The 16,915-nt window shown below is 30.7% G+C and overlaps 2 protein-coding genes across 2 annotated transcripts; both read left to right on the top strand.

Moving 5' to 3' along the window:
• Nucleotides 1–5,634: 5,634 nt before the first annotated feature.
• LOC125064046 (cuticle protein 7-like) lies at nucleotides 5,635–6,700 on the top strand. The gene is made up of 4 exons (XM_047670822.1): nucleotides 5,635–5,703; nucleotides 5,831–6,070; nucleotides 6,178–6,344; nucleotides 6,427–6,700. Exons 1-4 carry the CDS (start codon nucleotides 5,692–5,694, stop codon nucleotides 6,581–6,583), a joined length of 576 nt encoding a protein of 191 aa, XP_047526778.1. The 5' UTR covers nucleotides 5,635–5,691; the 3' UTR covers nucleotides 6,584–6,700.
• A 5,755-nt stretch (nucleotides 6,701–12,455) lies between these two features.
• LOC125064371 (larval cuticle protein A2B-like) lies at nucleotides 12,456–16,435 on the top strand. The gene is made up of 4 exons (XM_047671359.1): nucleotides 12,456–12,533; nucleotides 12,955–13,170; nucleotides 15,432–15,598; nucleotides 16,372–16,435. Exons 1-4 carry the CDS (start codon nucleotides 12,525–12,527, stop codon nucleotides 16,433–16,435), a joined length of 456 nt encoding a protein of 151 aa, XP_047527315.1. The 5' UTR covers nucleotides 12,456–12,524.
• The last annotated feature ends 480 nt before the right edge of the window (nucleotides 16,436–16,915 follow it).

Here is a 16,915-nt window from a genome sequence, read left to right as displayed (position 1 = left end):
CTTTTAAAGAGAAGTTTTGGAGAGTGAAATATTCAACTACGCTGCTCTCATGCGAGTTATTAGATATCAATTAAAAACAGATTTCCGTCTGAAATAGATTTTTCCTTAGGATACTTTCCTTTACTGCTGAGCACGATATGAATTATAAACACAAATTCAACATATTACGACACGAACAACGTAAATAAACCGAGATTTAACCAGCAATCATCAATTAAGACTGTATAAGTGTTCCACTAAGTTTAGATCATTTCATATTTTATCATAATAATTTGAATTTAGAATTTCAAATTTAAAAATCGAACTCCAACTAGTTGATATTGAATAGCGTCACTTTTATACCTTACCCAATAACATGAATCTATAAGTATAAGACGTGCCAAACCTTTAAATTTATCTCTTTCCCTCAATCAATGTTTATGTCAACCTGACTTAACGAAACCAACTAACCATTAACAATAAGTCTATTCAAAGACACTATCTAACTCGGGCAAGTTAAATAAACAAATAAAATTGAACGTAGACTTTGCACAATTAATTTACATTCGTAACTAATGTCGAATCGACAAATAAATCAGGGACTAGAAATTGCGTGTTATAATTTCTCTGCTACTATTTACGCCCATGCCCTGTAAAGCGACCAGTTTTGCCGACTTAGACTGTGTCATAATCGTTAAATAACTACGTACTGCTCTAAATCCACTACCCTACTATTAACTACACCATCGAATCGTACATGTTGTCACAGTTTCGATTTACTTAAATAAAACAATTCAATACGAATAACATTACTTGGTAGTAGTATCACATATTCTACTGCCAAAAAGCCACACGCAAGGGACATAACATTTAAGTCCCGAAGTTTTGTGACGCACTAACAATATGAGGCCTAGCTAATATTTGTTGCAGTGCCAATTGTGTCCACTTACCACGAGATTTGAAATAAAAAAAATTATCCTTTGCGCTGAGGGACAATATCGTAGGCTAACCGGTTTGGAATCTCAGGTTTGCTGTTTCACTGTTCTGAGGAAAACTACAGCAAACATAGCATGGCGCTGCTGTACTGGGTTGAAAGCAATACTTGAGGAGCAAGAACATTCTTCCCTTTAAAGCGAGCTACGATTGAAGTTGAGCACAGCAGGGTTAACAGATGAGTGTGCTAAAACGAAATTTCGATCTCTTCAATTCGCTTTGACTTCCGGACGGTACCTGCCAAGACCCTGGCAGTCGACAGGCAGACGGACACCGTAAACTAATCTGTAAACATTGCCAGGAAAATAATACAAAGGCATTATTTATTTAATTTAATAAAAGATAACGTGAATAGTATAGACGCTAATTCGACATAGAAAAAACCTTGGTATTGTTAAGTTACTCGCTCGAAACAAAAACGAATGATTGATATCAAACTCTCATGGTCAAAGTAATCGGTGATCGACCTGTGAACCACGGGCTATACTTATCCTTTCAATCGAATTGGTTTACTTCACGGAAAGCCTTGTCACTTTTTAGTAAAGCAACGTTTACATATAATCGGACCGACGTGTTTTGAATAATTCCGATGCTTTTCTATCGCATGTATTTTGTACAAAATACATTCTAATCTTTTATTAATTTATGTTAGACCTTGTATATATTTCGTACAAACATATTTCATCTATCTGAATGTATAATACAACCTTTGTTGTAAACTAAATATTATATTTTAAAACACATAATTAACTATGATAAATTTGGTTATATACAAATATTTCGTCCCGAAAAAATTAGCTATTCTCAAGATTTACTACACAGTTAACATGCACATGCGCGCGCGCAGTTTCTCGTGAACATTGTTTAATACTGGATAAAACATTACTGTGTCGTACGAATAAAATGTAAAACATCAAACATACAGTTACCGCTTCCGTGACGGTATCGAATCACGTTAATAACGAACTACCGGACTTAGAATGCAGACATGGATTTTTTGAGACAAATCAAAGTGAAAAATTTATAACAATTAGTCAATATCAAGGTTATAGTAAGATCCGTGATGTATTGTTAATACTTGTAAAAATAGCAAAGTAACAGTAAGTTAACGACCGACGAGTAGGCAAAGGCCTTTTTTACTATTAAATAGAAGATTCGGAGCCTATTCCACCAGGCTGTTACTTTGTATTTTGTAATATAAATTGGGCAAATGGGGTACTCGGTAAGTGGCCACCAAACACCAATAGATATTGATGCGTTAAAAATTGTTAACAATTTCTTATATCACCAATCGTCACCAACTTTGGAAGCTAAATGTTACGTCCCTTGTTTAATAATACTGTTTGGCGCCATATTTGATGATTGAGTGGTACCTAACTGAGACGGGTTCCACTAAGCTCTACCACCAAGTGTGAAAACTGAAATGAAAATTCAGTAATTCAGTAAACTATTTTAACTCCTTTATTTGATTAAAATACTTATCAAGAGTATTCGCGTATAATTTAAGAAGAATGAATCTCATTGTAAACTTTCATTACACAAGTACAGTATTGACAATGCTCGTCTTGGCGTAGTTATTGATGTACAAACAATGATTGTAAGCTTAGATATGAATTGCTCCTACTGAATATATATTTTAATCTTTTGCTAATACCACAAAAATTAAATATATAATTTCGTTGCTGAATACAGTACATAAATATATAATCTTAAAACAGCGTCAAATTACATGAATCATTCATTCATAAATGTTTTAAACAAAAACACATTTCTTACTTTTGCTTATCTTGCCCAAAATCAGTGTAGCCATTCGTCGTATCTTGTTGCAGTTATCAAGTTAGCAAAGAAACAATTTAAAAGACCAGTCTACACAGCGTGATACTTATTTAAGTGTGACCCAATAAACAATGTACCTTCATTCAATCATTAAATTGCTTCATTATACTCATGATATCAATTCCTGATCATATTACGAGTATTCGTTTGGAAATCGAATACACAATATTGGTTTAGTTATTATAGTTCTCGACCGCTGTGTGGTCGATGACATGGGGATCCGATCCTTTTGATATTAATATTGCGCAATCACTTGCGTTGCTTGCTGTCACTAGTACTCGTTGGTCGTAAGTTATTAATATTTATATTAATTAAACAATAACAAGTTGAGAGCCGAGATGGGCCAGTGGTTAGGAAGCGTGCATCATTACGGGTTCAAACCCAGGCAAGCATCACTAAATGTTCATATGCTTAATTTGTACTAATAATTTATCTCGTGTTCGGCGGCAAAAGAAAATATGAGGAAACTAGCATGTCTAATTTCAACGATATTCTACTACATGTCTATCCACCGACCCGCATTGGATTGAACCGGCAACGTGGTGGAATATGCTCCAAACCTTCTCCCCAATGGGAGAGGAGGACTTAGCCAAACAGTGGGAAATTTACAGGCTATTAATGTAAAAGAATTAAAAATATTCTAATTCGAGAGCGAAATATCACCACTAACGAATTATCACTTTATCGAAATCGAATCGAAAAGTTTTCGTTGCCGTTTAGCCGTTTCTATATTGTACTAAACAGTGATCCAGCTACTTTAAATCGGTTATGATACGACTCTTCTTGAATTGTCAAATAGTTACGATTAAGCTGATGTTAATTTTTGCGAGGAATAGTCGAAATTGGATCGAATAGAATCGGGAACGTATATTTATATACGTTCCCGATTCTATTCGATTCGTTATTGTTAGTAGAATTGGCTCCGTAACATGTCGTTACGTGTCACGTAACATAAATCGTAACTCATTAATTTGATCATGGTTACATACTATTATAATGTAAACCTTTCCAAATTTTGTGACGACAATCACGTATAAAATATTTTTGTTTACATTTATAACATGAGTAAGATTAGCTTACATAATCAAATGAATCCGTTTTTTCTAGTACCAACTCCTATTGGAATTTATAATAAACGATGACCTTGATCTCATGTCGAACCATTAGTAAAGCTTACGACTGTATATCCATTTACGGTCAGACCTTCGTTTGCCTTTCATCTTGACTTGTATAATGAGTTAGTCCAAATTGAAATTAATAAACCTTTACTAGACAAAACAAATTTCCTTGTTATATTTAGAGAAGAAAGAGAAACCTAGTTTTATGTGTTCATTGGCATTAAAAACCTAATGTTAAAAATCCTTAAATTTTAAACCAAGCTGAAGATATTCTGTCCCTTGTGCTTGTAATTAAACTGGCTTGGTCAATATTCAAACGGGAATTATTAACTCTACGACCAAGGACCAATAAATCATTGATTACAAGAGACTCTGTGATTACTTATATTAATACGTAACAATGTTTAATATTATATTAATTATAATAATATTACCATTAAATTAATTAACTTATTTTATTTTGTTACTATTTCTCGCGATTAATATTAAGTCTATGTGTTAAGTTGAAATATATTTATGAGCAGTTAAACACTTAACGAGTCATAATACTTGAGGCGTAACTGAAAATGCCTTTTATCAAGACATTGAAGCAATAATGTCTTGATAATGATATATAATTATATATATGATGATATGTGCAACACTAATATATTTGAGCATTTGGACACTGTTACTTGAAATATATCCATCAATATCTTTCAAATTTTACAACTATTTAACTGTTATCTGTTAAAAATTAATAGCCGATATATGTCCTACTTCTAGAAAAGGCTAGGAGCTTATTCGATTTTGTTGCTTTAGTTAGTAAATAAGTTAGTAAATATAGTACATGGCATATTAGCATTTCCTCACGATTTTATCTCTCGTCATCGAACACGAGAATTACAAAAAATAAACACATTAAAATTCAGTACTTGCCCGGATATTAATAAACGATTTTAGATTAAACTTCATTTTTTTTCTATGCGCTGAGCTATGTCAGATCATTATTAATGTATTAACATTAATTTTACACGCCAGTAATAACTAACACAGACAGTATATAATTTAATGTAGGCAGTAAATCAACCTACCTCTTATTATCGTGTTGATTTAAAACTTTGTTAGTATGTTATGTAATTCGTATGACGATACAATTATTTGGTATCATCGAGCTTATCCGATGACTGAAATTAATGTCGTTTAGATTGTTTGGACAGTCAGATATATTTACACTCTCTTTGTTTTTAGTTTTATTGAACTGCCAGTATTTTCTCATGTCTTAGAGGGGTGGATGTATCCCTTGGCGCTTAAGCTTGTTTCGTTCCATATTTCTTCAAATGTCAGACAGACAAACAGAGTTATAGTAGAAAACCTAACTCTATTTAACTTGCGAGGGTATATCTTAGTATCATATTTCAAATTATTTTTTATATTAATAATTATTAATTAAAATAGTATGGTAATGTCATATATGTTATCAAGTAAAACCATTTTCCTAAACTATTCCGGTCAATATAGAGCTTCAATACCGTTATTACTGTAGTACATTACAATTAGTAAATAACGCAATCTCGGTAAAGATAGCGTTGCCGCTGCAGGGCGCGATAGTGAGGGGGTTAGTGATCAACGAAGGCAACAACGACCTCGCTGTGTCAAAGTTACGGAACTGAAACGACCGCAAGCCCCACCACCGAAGGACCATGTCTCCGTTTTCGTTTTCATATAAAAGTCCCGCCCGGGCCGATAATGGTATCAGTCACCTGCTCTGATTATCAACAGCAATATGTTCTCCAAAGTAAGTTGAAATTTGAGCTTTTTACACCATATTATTTTATTTAAATAAATAAACTAAGCAATATTTACCGACATATTAATATATATTGTTACTTTAAATGAAAATATTAATCAACAATTTCTTTTAGATCGTAGCACTCAGCGCTGTGTTGGCCGCCGCCAACGCCGGCCTCCTTCCTCTTCATCACGCTGCGGCTGTTTCGTCCCAAAGCATCATCCGCCACGACAGCCCAGTGCATTACGCACACGCAGCACCTCTGATCCACTCGGCACCATTGGTCCACTCTGCTCCCCTTGTCCACTCCGCCCCGATTGTCCATGCCGCTCCCGTCGTCCACGCTGCTCCCATTGCCATTTCTCATGAATACGTAAGTATACAAATCGTTTAGATTTTTTTCAATTTAGCATTACAACATTATTTTTATTATACATTCAGAAAACCATGTAATTTATTCAACAATTGTTTTTTTTTTAGTCTCACCCCAAATACGACTTCTCTTACTCCGTTGCTGACCCCCACACCGGTGACCACAAGTCCCAACACGAGAGCCGCGACGGTGGTTCCGTGCACGGAAGCTACTCTCTCGTCGAGCCTGACGGTTCCGTCCGCAAAGTAGAATACACCGCTGATGACCACCATGGGTAAACACGATAACATTCAATGTGTTTTATTTGAAATGCCTTAAAATGTGTTCAATCGCTAATCATATAATTCAATTCACAGTTTCAACGCCGTTGTCCACAAGACCGTCGGCCACCACCCCGCCCCCGTCGTCCACGCCGCTCCCGTGGTCCACTCTGCCCCCCTCGTTCACGCCGCGCCAGTCGCTCACATCGCCTACGCTCCTCTAGCGCATGGTCATCATGGTCTTCACTACTAAACGCCTCAACTTAGCATACTGATATGATCGTGACGGATGACTGGTGATTGTGATATTTATGTGTGTTTATAATACTAATTGATATGAATTTAATACTCACTTGTAAATAAATATTTTTTGCTGATCAATATTTATTTTATTCAACCCTTCTAAATAAGCTTAAATTATTAACAACCTCACACTAGAAACTGTATAATCTACAAACGTACAAACTCTTAGCTTGCATATATTTTTATAAAACATATTATAAAAATTTCGTAAAGAAACTGTTCATACATTTTAATAGATATTTAATGCCAACATTACCCTTGAATTGTTACGTTAGTAAGTAGCTTAAAATAATAATTAGTATAGTTATTACACAGACACGCGTGGTTGCGTGCTGGTGTTTTAAAATTATAATCACTATATATGAAAAACTTACGAAACGTATTATCTACACATATAACGGCCTAGATAAATCACAATTAAGATTTCAACTTGAATAATAAAGGTTTCTTTATGAACTTATTTGGTAAATTAGACCTGTAATCAGAAAATCAATTAAATTTTCCTGTAGTATCTAATAATAATTTGACAAGATAAAATATACGAGTATATTATAATATTAGCAAAGGAAACGTCTAATGATCAACTAAAGGTAAAGAGTATTAAAGGACCATGAGTGTGGTGTAAACATTAGGTCAATAAATTGCCCGAACACAAATTACATCCAATTTGTTGCGTTAAAGGTTACATGTGAAATGTCACTAAATGACAAATGTTTCTTGTGTATTATATTGTAATCTTATGTTGACAAATAGACATGATTTATAACGTAGGTTAATGATAACGTCGCATGAAGTGTAAATCCTTATTTCAAGTTTTCTGTTTTGCAACATTATCAAATGATCAAAAACTTGTTGAAAATATGTTAAAACGACATGTATTATTTATATATATATACACATAGTATATGTACATATAAAATGATATCTTAAAAAATAGTTCTTTTATTAAATTGAATTAGTTTAGGCTGTATAAAGTAGTTGACATATTTTCCATGTTGTTAAAAACAAACTGAACGAGCGTTCTCTGTTCTCTTAACATTTTTTTTTATTATTTAAATTCAAGATACGGCAAGAAAACGTTTCCTATTTTCGTTGTAATTTTTTGATATGCGAAGGATTTTAAAACTACACATTTTTAATTATAAGATATGCTTGCAGGCCACCAAAGGAGCGGTTTAGGCATATGTTGGTAAATGATCACCATAGTACATTGGCGCTGTAAGAAATATTAAATTTCTAACATCGCCAATGCGCCGCAAACCTTTGGCACTAAGATGTTGTGTACCATATTCGCTCACTTACCCATCAAATCCGAACGCAACAATACTAAGTTTTGATGTTTGTCTGTATATATGATTAGTGGGTGAGCTCAGAAGGACTGGCACAAATTCCTACCACCAAGTAATTATTATTAGATAGCTGGTTCATTTTTCTTCCAAAAATTTGAAATTATTTTGAAGGGTAAATGCTGCCAGTAAATGAACTTATAGCTGACCACTGTCATCATTTCGAAAATCAAATTAAAAAAAGAGACAGGTACAAAGGAGCTAGGTACTCAAACCGATCAAAAGATTAAATCGATAGACTGACCTTAAGTTTAGATAACGATCAATCAACCACAGCACGGTCGCCTTTTAAGTCTTACGCACAATTTCTTAAATTGATAAATTGTTTTCATTAAAACATATTTTTGAATCAGAAAATTTATATGATCTATTTAATTTAATTACAGATAATATTTGTTGAAAATTAACATATATCTGTCAAAAATGACGTTTCAGTTGTTAGAACACATTTACAAAAAAAAAGGTTTTTTAAAATTCACATTTGACATTATATATTGTAAACAATATGTAATACATATTCTATAAATAACACAAATAACTGTGAACAAGCGTTAAGATTCCAATCGTGCGTGGGAGTAATTGTTAGACTATTGGCGTTCATAATCAGTTTTTACGGTATCCGTGGTATTCGTACGTTATTAGTTATCGTACCTTAACGTGAGAACCAATAGACTAGTTACATTAATACAATTTTACTTTCCTGCTTTACATATTAATAGTCCAGGAGGCAGCATTTAAAATGTAAAAAATATTTGTTCTCGCGTGACTATTATTTAAAAAAAATATTATTTTAAATATGGTAAACCTCAGTTGCCCAGCAATAGTAGAGTTGAATTTTATCGATGCTTATTTTGATTACTAGTCATATACAATTTTAAAAAAGCGAAAGAAGAATATAAAACCAATAGTGTGTTATAAAATATTTTATTAGATATCGTTACTATATTTAAAAAACAAGATATGTTTGTATATCATTTTCGCTATTTTATATCATTTCGTATGAGTTTTTCTATTTAATTTTTTACTCCCAAACTACAGTTATACATAAAACATTAAACACATACCTTCTTCATGGTCATCTTTCGTATTACTTAAATTCTTATAAAAAAATGCTATAAGCCCTTAGATAATAAAATAATTAAAAAATCAAATTTATACTCGGCGTTTGTAACAATAACAAAAATGTTAATACTATTTTACGTAACATAAAAATATGTATCTCAATGACACCGCTACTGTTCTTTTATGCCTCCTTAATTCAGACATTGACCCATAAAACTATACAGTGCTGTTACAAAAGCAAAGTGAATGTGCTGTCTCCATTAAATTTGATAAAGATATTTAGAAAATATTGCATAATTTTATTCAATATAATTATCAACGAATAAGTTCGAATGGTTCTTAACAATTAACAAAATTGAATTGAATTTGCATTAATATAATATATCTTCCAATATAAATTGGATTTGTTTATTGATAGTTAGACAAGATTGTATAGAAGTTATTTTAATATAAAATCCGTTTTAGCATTTTGTATTAAAATCACATCAACAATTTAATTAAAAGTAAAACTATAATCACCGAAATTAATACATACTCGTAAATTAAGTATATACCTACACATATATTATAATATTGTACAATAAATTTGTTTTGAATTGAATATAAAAAATGTATTTCATAATTCAGACGACGAAAAATCTTTCAATAAACATTTTTATTTGACATAAATTTGAATTGACGAAAATAATTATTTTAACTATTTAAACCGCTTCACATCAATTAATTATACAAATCAAATAACACGCATTTGTCAGTTCATTGGAGAGCTCTCATTATGAGAGCTGTAGCTAAGTAAGAACTGATCAAATTAACGCGAATAAGCCCAATCCAGATATTAGATTAGAGATTTACTCGGTCGTTCCATTAACACATTAGCTTGATGATACTAAATGAGTGAAGTGTGAAGTATAATCTGAATTACAATTAATATATTAAAGTAGGTTTAAAATTAATTTCCTCTTTAAATTCTGACTTTCTCGCTAAACAAATAAAGCTGATACTAACAGTATTAAAACATAATGTGCGAAAATATATTTAGGAAGTATGTATACAATCGTAGTAAAAACTAAAAAAAAAAAATTATTACGTTAAACAAATTAAATTCAAGTTTGTACCTTTACATCGAAAATCATAAAAACAAACTATATTTTAGGAGAGATCAATAACGAGTACTATTTTTTTATTATTTTGAAACATTAATTTTAAGTGCCAAGACAATTGTCACGTACTCATACGTTTTAAGGTTGAATTTAAGATACTTATAACCATGTTAGTATAACATTAAGTAATATTTTTATGTAGTAGTAAATTGGTGTGCTTGTTATATCGTAACATGAAGTAGGTACTTAAATTATTGTGTTTAAAACTTACTTGACCAACATACCGAGTGAAAATTTACAAACAGTATTAAGCGACAGTCATTTTAGTTCCAATGGAATGCACCTTTTTAGTTAACCTTGAAAAAACTTTTTCTGCAACAAGTGAAACAATATATATATAAATTTTTTTTATATTATAAACTATTATTATTAAACTATTATATATATTTAATTGATTAATTTTGTAAAGATTATCACACATATTATAATTTCAATTTAATTTCTTTAAAATAAAATCAATAACACCGCTTTATTTTAGAATTTAATTTTTGCGTTTTTTTTTTAATAAATTGAAGTCTTCAAATTTCATTTACTATCCGTTATGTTACGAGCGTCCAGACATAAATCACGCATTAAATAATTACAATCATTCAACAAGTTGCTATTTATAGCTCCTGTTAACGTACTAAATATATAACACAAAAAGTTACGTTTCATAATAACTATTGTTTAAATAAGTACAAATCCTTTGTTGGACTTTTTATCATGACACACTCGCTGAAATATTCCAAGTTTACATTGTTCCACAATCTGCATAATTTAAATTAACGAATAAACTAGCTGTACCTCATGGTTTTATCTGCTTTAAGTTTAGTTTATAGATGTCCTTATTGTGCACGTTTTTGCTCATATGGTTGACGTTTATAGCACAAGCATTACAATGTAATACAAACCATATTAAAATATTAATTACAATTTAAAAAATGGTCTCCCCAAAAGGAGAGTAGGCCTTAGCCCAGCTGTAAGAAATATACAGGCTGTTAATGAGTGTGTGTGTGTGTTTAACGAAAAAAATGTTAGAAATAAGTAACAAAGAAATGGCAAAATCCACATTTCATATTTATCTTAAATATTTTGGTATATTATTTGTCAAAGCTGTGAACATGAGTAGTGTCAGTCAAATTTATAATTTTATCAAGACGAACGAGTATTAATAAACAAGCTGTATAGTAACAGGAAGATAAACTTGTCTTGCTTATATTTGTTTCATTTTTGTCCGAATCTGTTGCATAAATAGTCATAATAATCAGAGGAACCTCTGATTAAAATTTTTTAGAGCATTTGTTTTTATATTTATATACCAACCTACCTATTGTTTTAAAACAAAACGTAATGCGTAATACTGGAATAGCTATACAGTTAAAATACATGTAAACATTTGCAAAAGAAATCAAAACTGTACATCTGTGAAGTATTCTAGAATAATAAATACTTAAAATGGTACTACACAAAATACGCTTGAGTGAAGTTTTAAAACTATCAATGATATACGTATCATGTTTTTTTTTAATGTTATTCAGGGAGGCTAGCATGTTAGTCCAGCATATGCATTGCCGAATGGTAAATGGTCACCACAGAGACATTTGTACCGTGAAAATTATTAATCATTCCTCATATTATTGAGTAATGCTCCACCAACCTTGGAAATTAAAATGTTATGCCCCTTGTGTTTGTAGTTACACTGGCTCACTAACCGTTTAAATTAGAACACAGCAGTACTAAGTATTGCTTTTTGGCGGTAGAATATATGATGGGTGAGGACCAAGATAAACTTGCATAAAGACACAACCAAGCAACGGCGCTTGCTGTATAATGAGAACTACGATCCCGAAACACGTCAGGCTGTGGAAAAATAACGTAAGTGAATCCGAAACAGAAATTAATATAATAAACACTTACTGTGCATTAAATAATAAAACGGATTTATCTAATCTTTTAGAAACTTATAAATATAATTATAAAGCACTATCAACTAGTGCAAATCAATCCATCAAAGTTTTACCCGCAACTCATATTTCAGGACAAGGCCGACATCGGCAGATCGATAAAACAAACATTATTTACCAAATATAGCTTATCAGATTGTTTCAGGTTAAAAACGAAAAAATGTGATAATTGCCTTCCTGTCACATGTGCAATACTTTGTACATAGATATTACGATAAACCTATTAGCAAACCCTGAGAAATTGATTTTTGCTCTAATAATTCCCACTATTATAACTTCTATAAAAGCTAATGAAGGAGACCTCATACATGCACTATAGTTTAGATTTCTAGTTAGAAGTTATTCACTTTTATTATAATTAAATTTTCTAGTTTAAAATGTATAGAGTAAGTGTTTAAAAATAATTTTGGTGAAAATATATATTCAAGCTGAGATATGTATGTTCAAATACATATATACGTTGCAATTGTTATCTCAGTTCGATGAACTTAGGGAAACCATTTAATACCAGTGGATCGCACGCGAAACTTGGCGTTTATTCAACAGATTTTTACAAATTTAGAAACCTATGATAGATTTTGTTTTTATTTTATTTCATTCTTAACAGACGTTTGTTCGCATTACATTCGTTTTTTTTATACAGCCATAGCGTCGCTCTCTACATGGCCAGTAACTTGTTTCCGCTCTCTAAAATTGATTCTTTGTTAAATCTTAATAATTTGCTATCGTCCCATAATCACTGGGACAAAAATCACCTTACGATATTATTATATAAGATAATCATTAATACTCACGTTTTTGTTTCAGCTTTTAGTTTTATTTAGCCTTATATCGGCCAGTATCGCTATATTCCCACATCATCATCACCACTTCGCAGTCTCTCACCAAGAACTGGTGAAGCATAATGGACCACACCATCCAGTACAAATACACCACCCAGTACCCATCCATCACCATGTCCCCATATTACATCACGTGCCAGTACCACTGCCAGTTCATCACGTACCGCACCATGACCACTATGTAAGTATTTTGTGTATACACGTATTATTCATATATAATTAACTCTATATCGGTAAATAATTTTATTTTGTAATTGCTATAAATACATGAGCTATCTTTTTACTCTATTGAAATATTGTTATATTACCACCACAAGTATACGGATTGACATATAATTAAGTTATAGCCTTTTATCTCTAAAATAATTATAGTCTCTTCAGAACTATGACGTACGCTATTTTGTGCCAAAACATGGTTTTAAGCGTTATATTATTAACTTTTTAATTAAGATATATTATTATATTATTAACCTCAATAAGTATCTTTTTGACTTTATCAAATACAAATATAAAAAATAATCGATATTTTTTACAGCAAAACCTCATTTTACCTAAAAATTAAATAGAATAATTGTTACTCGTCAAAATTATTATGTAATAAAAGTGTAACTATTATATGAAATGGTGACACCGTATACGGTTCTTACTCGAGTCTCTTGATGTAATTGTTAACAATACGTTATATGTGAAAACTGTTACATAAACGTGACAATTGTCTCAGATGACATTTCAAAGATAACTATTACGTATTGCGTGCGAATTAATTAATAATCATCAATGAAATTAACCAATTATGAACATAGTATTATAAGGTCAGTCGTAATGACATTAACATTTCTCATACGTTACAACAATATATTTGCTTTAAATTATTTTAATACAACGTGATAATAAATATTTGCAATCACAAGTAATTCAAAGTTATAGATCATTTACGGAAACGCGCGCCTACAAGTTAAGTTATCCTTTTTTTAGTTATCATAGTAACATAAATTATATTTGTGCTGTTTTTATTTATATGTTAATCGTGCACACTGAAACATCTTGTCTTCACTTATATAACGCACGCCAATCAATAATTTAACTGAGAGTATTCGTAATCATTTAAATTGATTCACATACATAACATGAATATCATTTGCATATGTAAATCAAATTTGCTATACATAATAATGTTTATATTCTATGTCTGAAATTCTCAAATGATACAAGCAGATATTTCCTCATCTGAAATAAAAAATCTCTAACACATCTAACAAAAATAAGATCTCATCTGTCAACCAAACTAAATAACGTTTAATTTCTCTAAAAAGACTTTCATAACTTCAAACTTGTGTTATGCGTATTATGTTTATCTCTACAGATATAAGTTACTTAAAATCAATTGATTTCAATGAAGCTCGTGTATATTGAGACCGTATAACATACGTTTTATTTTCATGCAATATAATTTTTATGTTCACACGATAAACTGTATTTTCTTTTTAACGTATATGTGAAAGTAACTGTTATAACAACAGCTCACAAAATAATAAAATGAATCTATTTCGAATTAAATCGATTTTAACTAGCAACTTGAACCAGCAACAGGCAAAACCGATAAACGATTAATTAATCGATTTTTTCTTAATCAGTTGATCGAAAAAAAACATCATGTGAACACAGTATTAACAACGATCTAAGTAAATGCTCGAATGGACAACAAATGAGGCCTGTCACCATAATTAACAAATTAAACTAACCGTAACGATTAAAAACGAAATCCTTTCATCGCGTTATAAACGTTTTGTATGATATAAAGAAGAATTACCTGCAAAATATTTCCTGATGCATAACACCACTATTATGAGAGGAAATGTAAACGATAATTATAATTTCTAACGTCTTCGTACTACTGTTTATTTTATTTTTTATTTATTTATTCGACCTTTTTGTTGAGACATATATAGTTTTAATGCCAATGTTGTTATTTAATTAAAATAACTTTATATTTTTGTCTTTTATAAGTTATTTTTGGAATCGCTCGTCTTACTGAAAATAAAATAAATAAATAAACGAGTTAGTTTATATACTTGTAAACCACGAACGCTATCAAACCTAAAAAAACAGAAACATGCGTGTACTAAAAATCAGAGCATGCTACACGAATTATTTAAGTAAATAAGTGTAGAATAAAAAATTTCGTTATTCATTTATTCTGCGATTACAATTATAATTGTTACGATTTATAAGCAATAAATATTGTGATAGATAGAAAAAGGTTAATGACTTCAACATAAAAATAATGAATTACATGAATGTGATATACATGCTATTAATCCATATCTGAAGTTCTCAGAAGTAATCTTCCTCATTTAGTAAGGCTTTAGAAAGGCTTCTTTTATATGTTCAAGAAATATGACTAATAAGCCATTTATAAAATATATTTAAATATTTTTTTAGTCATTTCCCGAGTACAAATTCGCATACTCCGTTCATGACCACCACACGGGCGACGTGAAGTCTCAACATGAACATCGTCACGGAGACGTTGTCCATGGTGGTTATGAGTTGGTTGAACCAGATGGTCGCTTAAGGAAAGTAGAGTACAAAGCTGATGATCACACAGGGTAAGTGACATAGATAACAACAAGATGTTTCTTTCTTTCTTTCTGTTTATTCATCATAATATATGTATATATTTTTTTTAAATATTCATGCACCGGCGAATGTGTGGCCCGGTATATATATTAATGTGGTTACTTTTTAATCAATTAAAACTTTAATTAAATAATTTATTACTTATATTTTATTTAAGTGAAAATATAAAGAAAGAAACAAAAATTTCTATAAAGAATTATGATCGCAATATTAGGTAGATTTTTTGTCAATACATTATGTATAAATATTTTTGCTAAAAACATAGTTCATTAAAAATACCGTAATAATAATATTATTTAATTGTTTCCTTTATTTGAAATAAGGTGTCACCGGATGTACGTTGCATTAAAATTTTCATTTTATAAAAAGCTAGCAAAAATATTAATGTAATTACGTTAATACAACAAAGTACAAATGTATAAGAAACATGACAAGCAAATTAAGCGTAACAAGTCGGAACAACACGTTGGAAAACATAAAGTTTTCTTTAAAGAGAAAATTAATGTATTCTTTGTATGTGTTACATATAAAATTAGTTGTAGTTAAAAGCAAAAAAATTGGATTTAAAAAAAAAAAATTTTAATTAAACTTTAATTATGTATCGCAAATTTTAAGTACCTCCAAATAATAATGTTGCTTCTTATTAAATATCTACAAATATATTTAATGAGACGCGTACTGGCATAATGATTTGTTTTTTCGTCTAATAACTAGAAAATTTAAACTATATTTCTTGTTTCAGTTTTAACGCCGTCGTTCATCATTCGTCGCCTCATCACCATATCCACCTGGAACACCATATCTAATCCACCTATTATACAAACTGCACATTTAAAGACTGAAGATTCATCACGATTTCCAAAATGTATTTATAAAATATGAATAAAGATAGCGCTATCTTTGATTTTTTTATTTTAATTTTATGATAACGATATTGTTTTAATATAAAGTTACATTTCTATGTTGCTTCACCCTTTAAAAAGTAATTAAATGCCTGATGCCTACCATATAAGATGGCATAATTAAATGAAATTGTCGAATGTCAACTTTGCTTCGTTTATTGAGAAGGCGTAGCAGTTTAGTGTTAAATTTTAAATGTATACCTATTTATTGGGTAACTCAGATCGAAGGAACACTCAATATTCAAATTAAACATAATAGTTTAGTTAAGAGTATGCGATGCTATTTTGAAATGTATGACAATTCACAACATGTATCGTCTCAGAAATTTCTTTTTACTTGAACATCCGTAATTAGAATTGTTCTTAAATGAAATTAATGAAAAT

This window comes from Vanessa atalanta, chromosome 5 (assembly GCF_905147765.1).
Source record: "Vanessa atalanta chromosome 5, ilVanAtal1.2, whole genome shotgun sequence".
In the NCBI taxonomy this organism is placed as follows: Eukaryota; Metazoa; Arthropoda; class Insecta; order Lepidoptera; family Nymphalidae; genus Vanessa; species Vanessa atalanta.
Note: the sequence above shows the minus strand (reverse complement) of the source record. Positions and strands in the feature narration are given on the sequence as shown.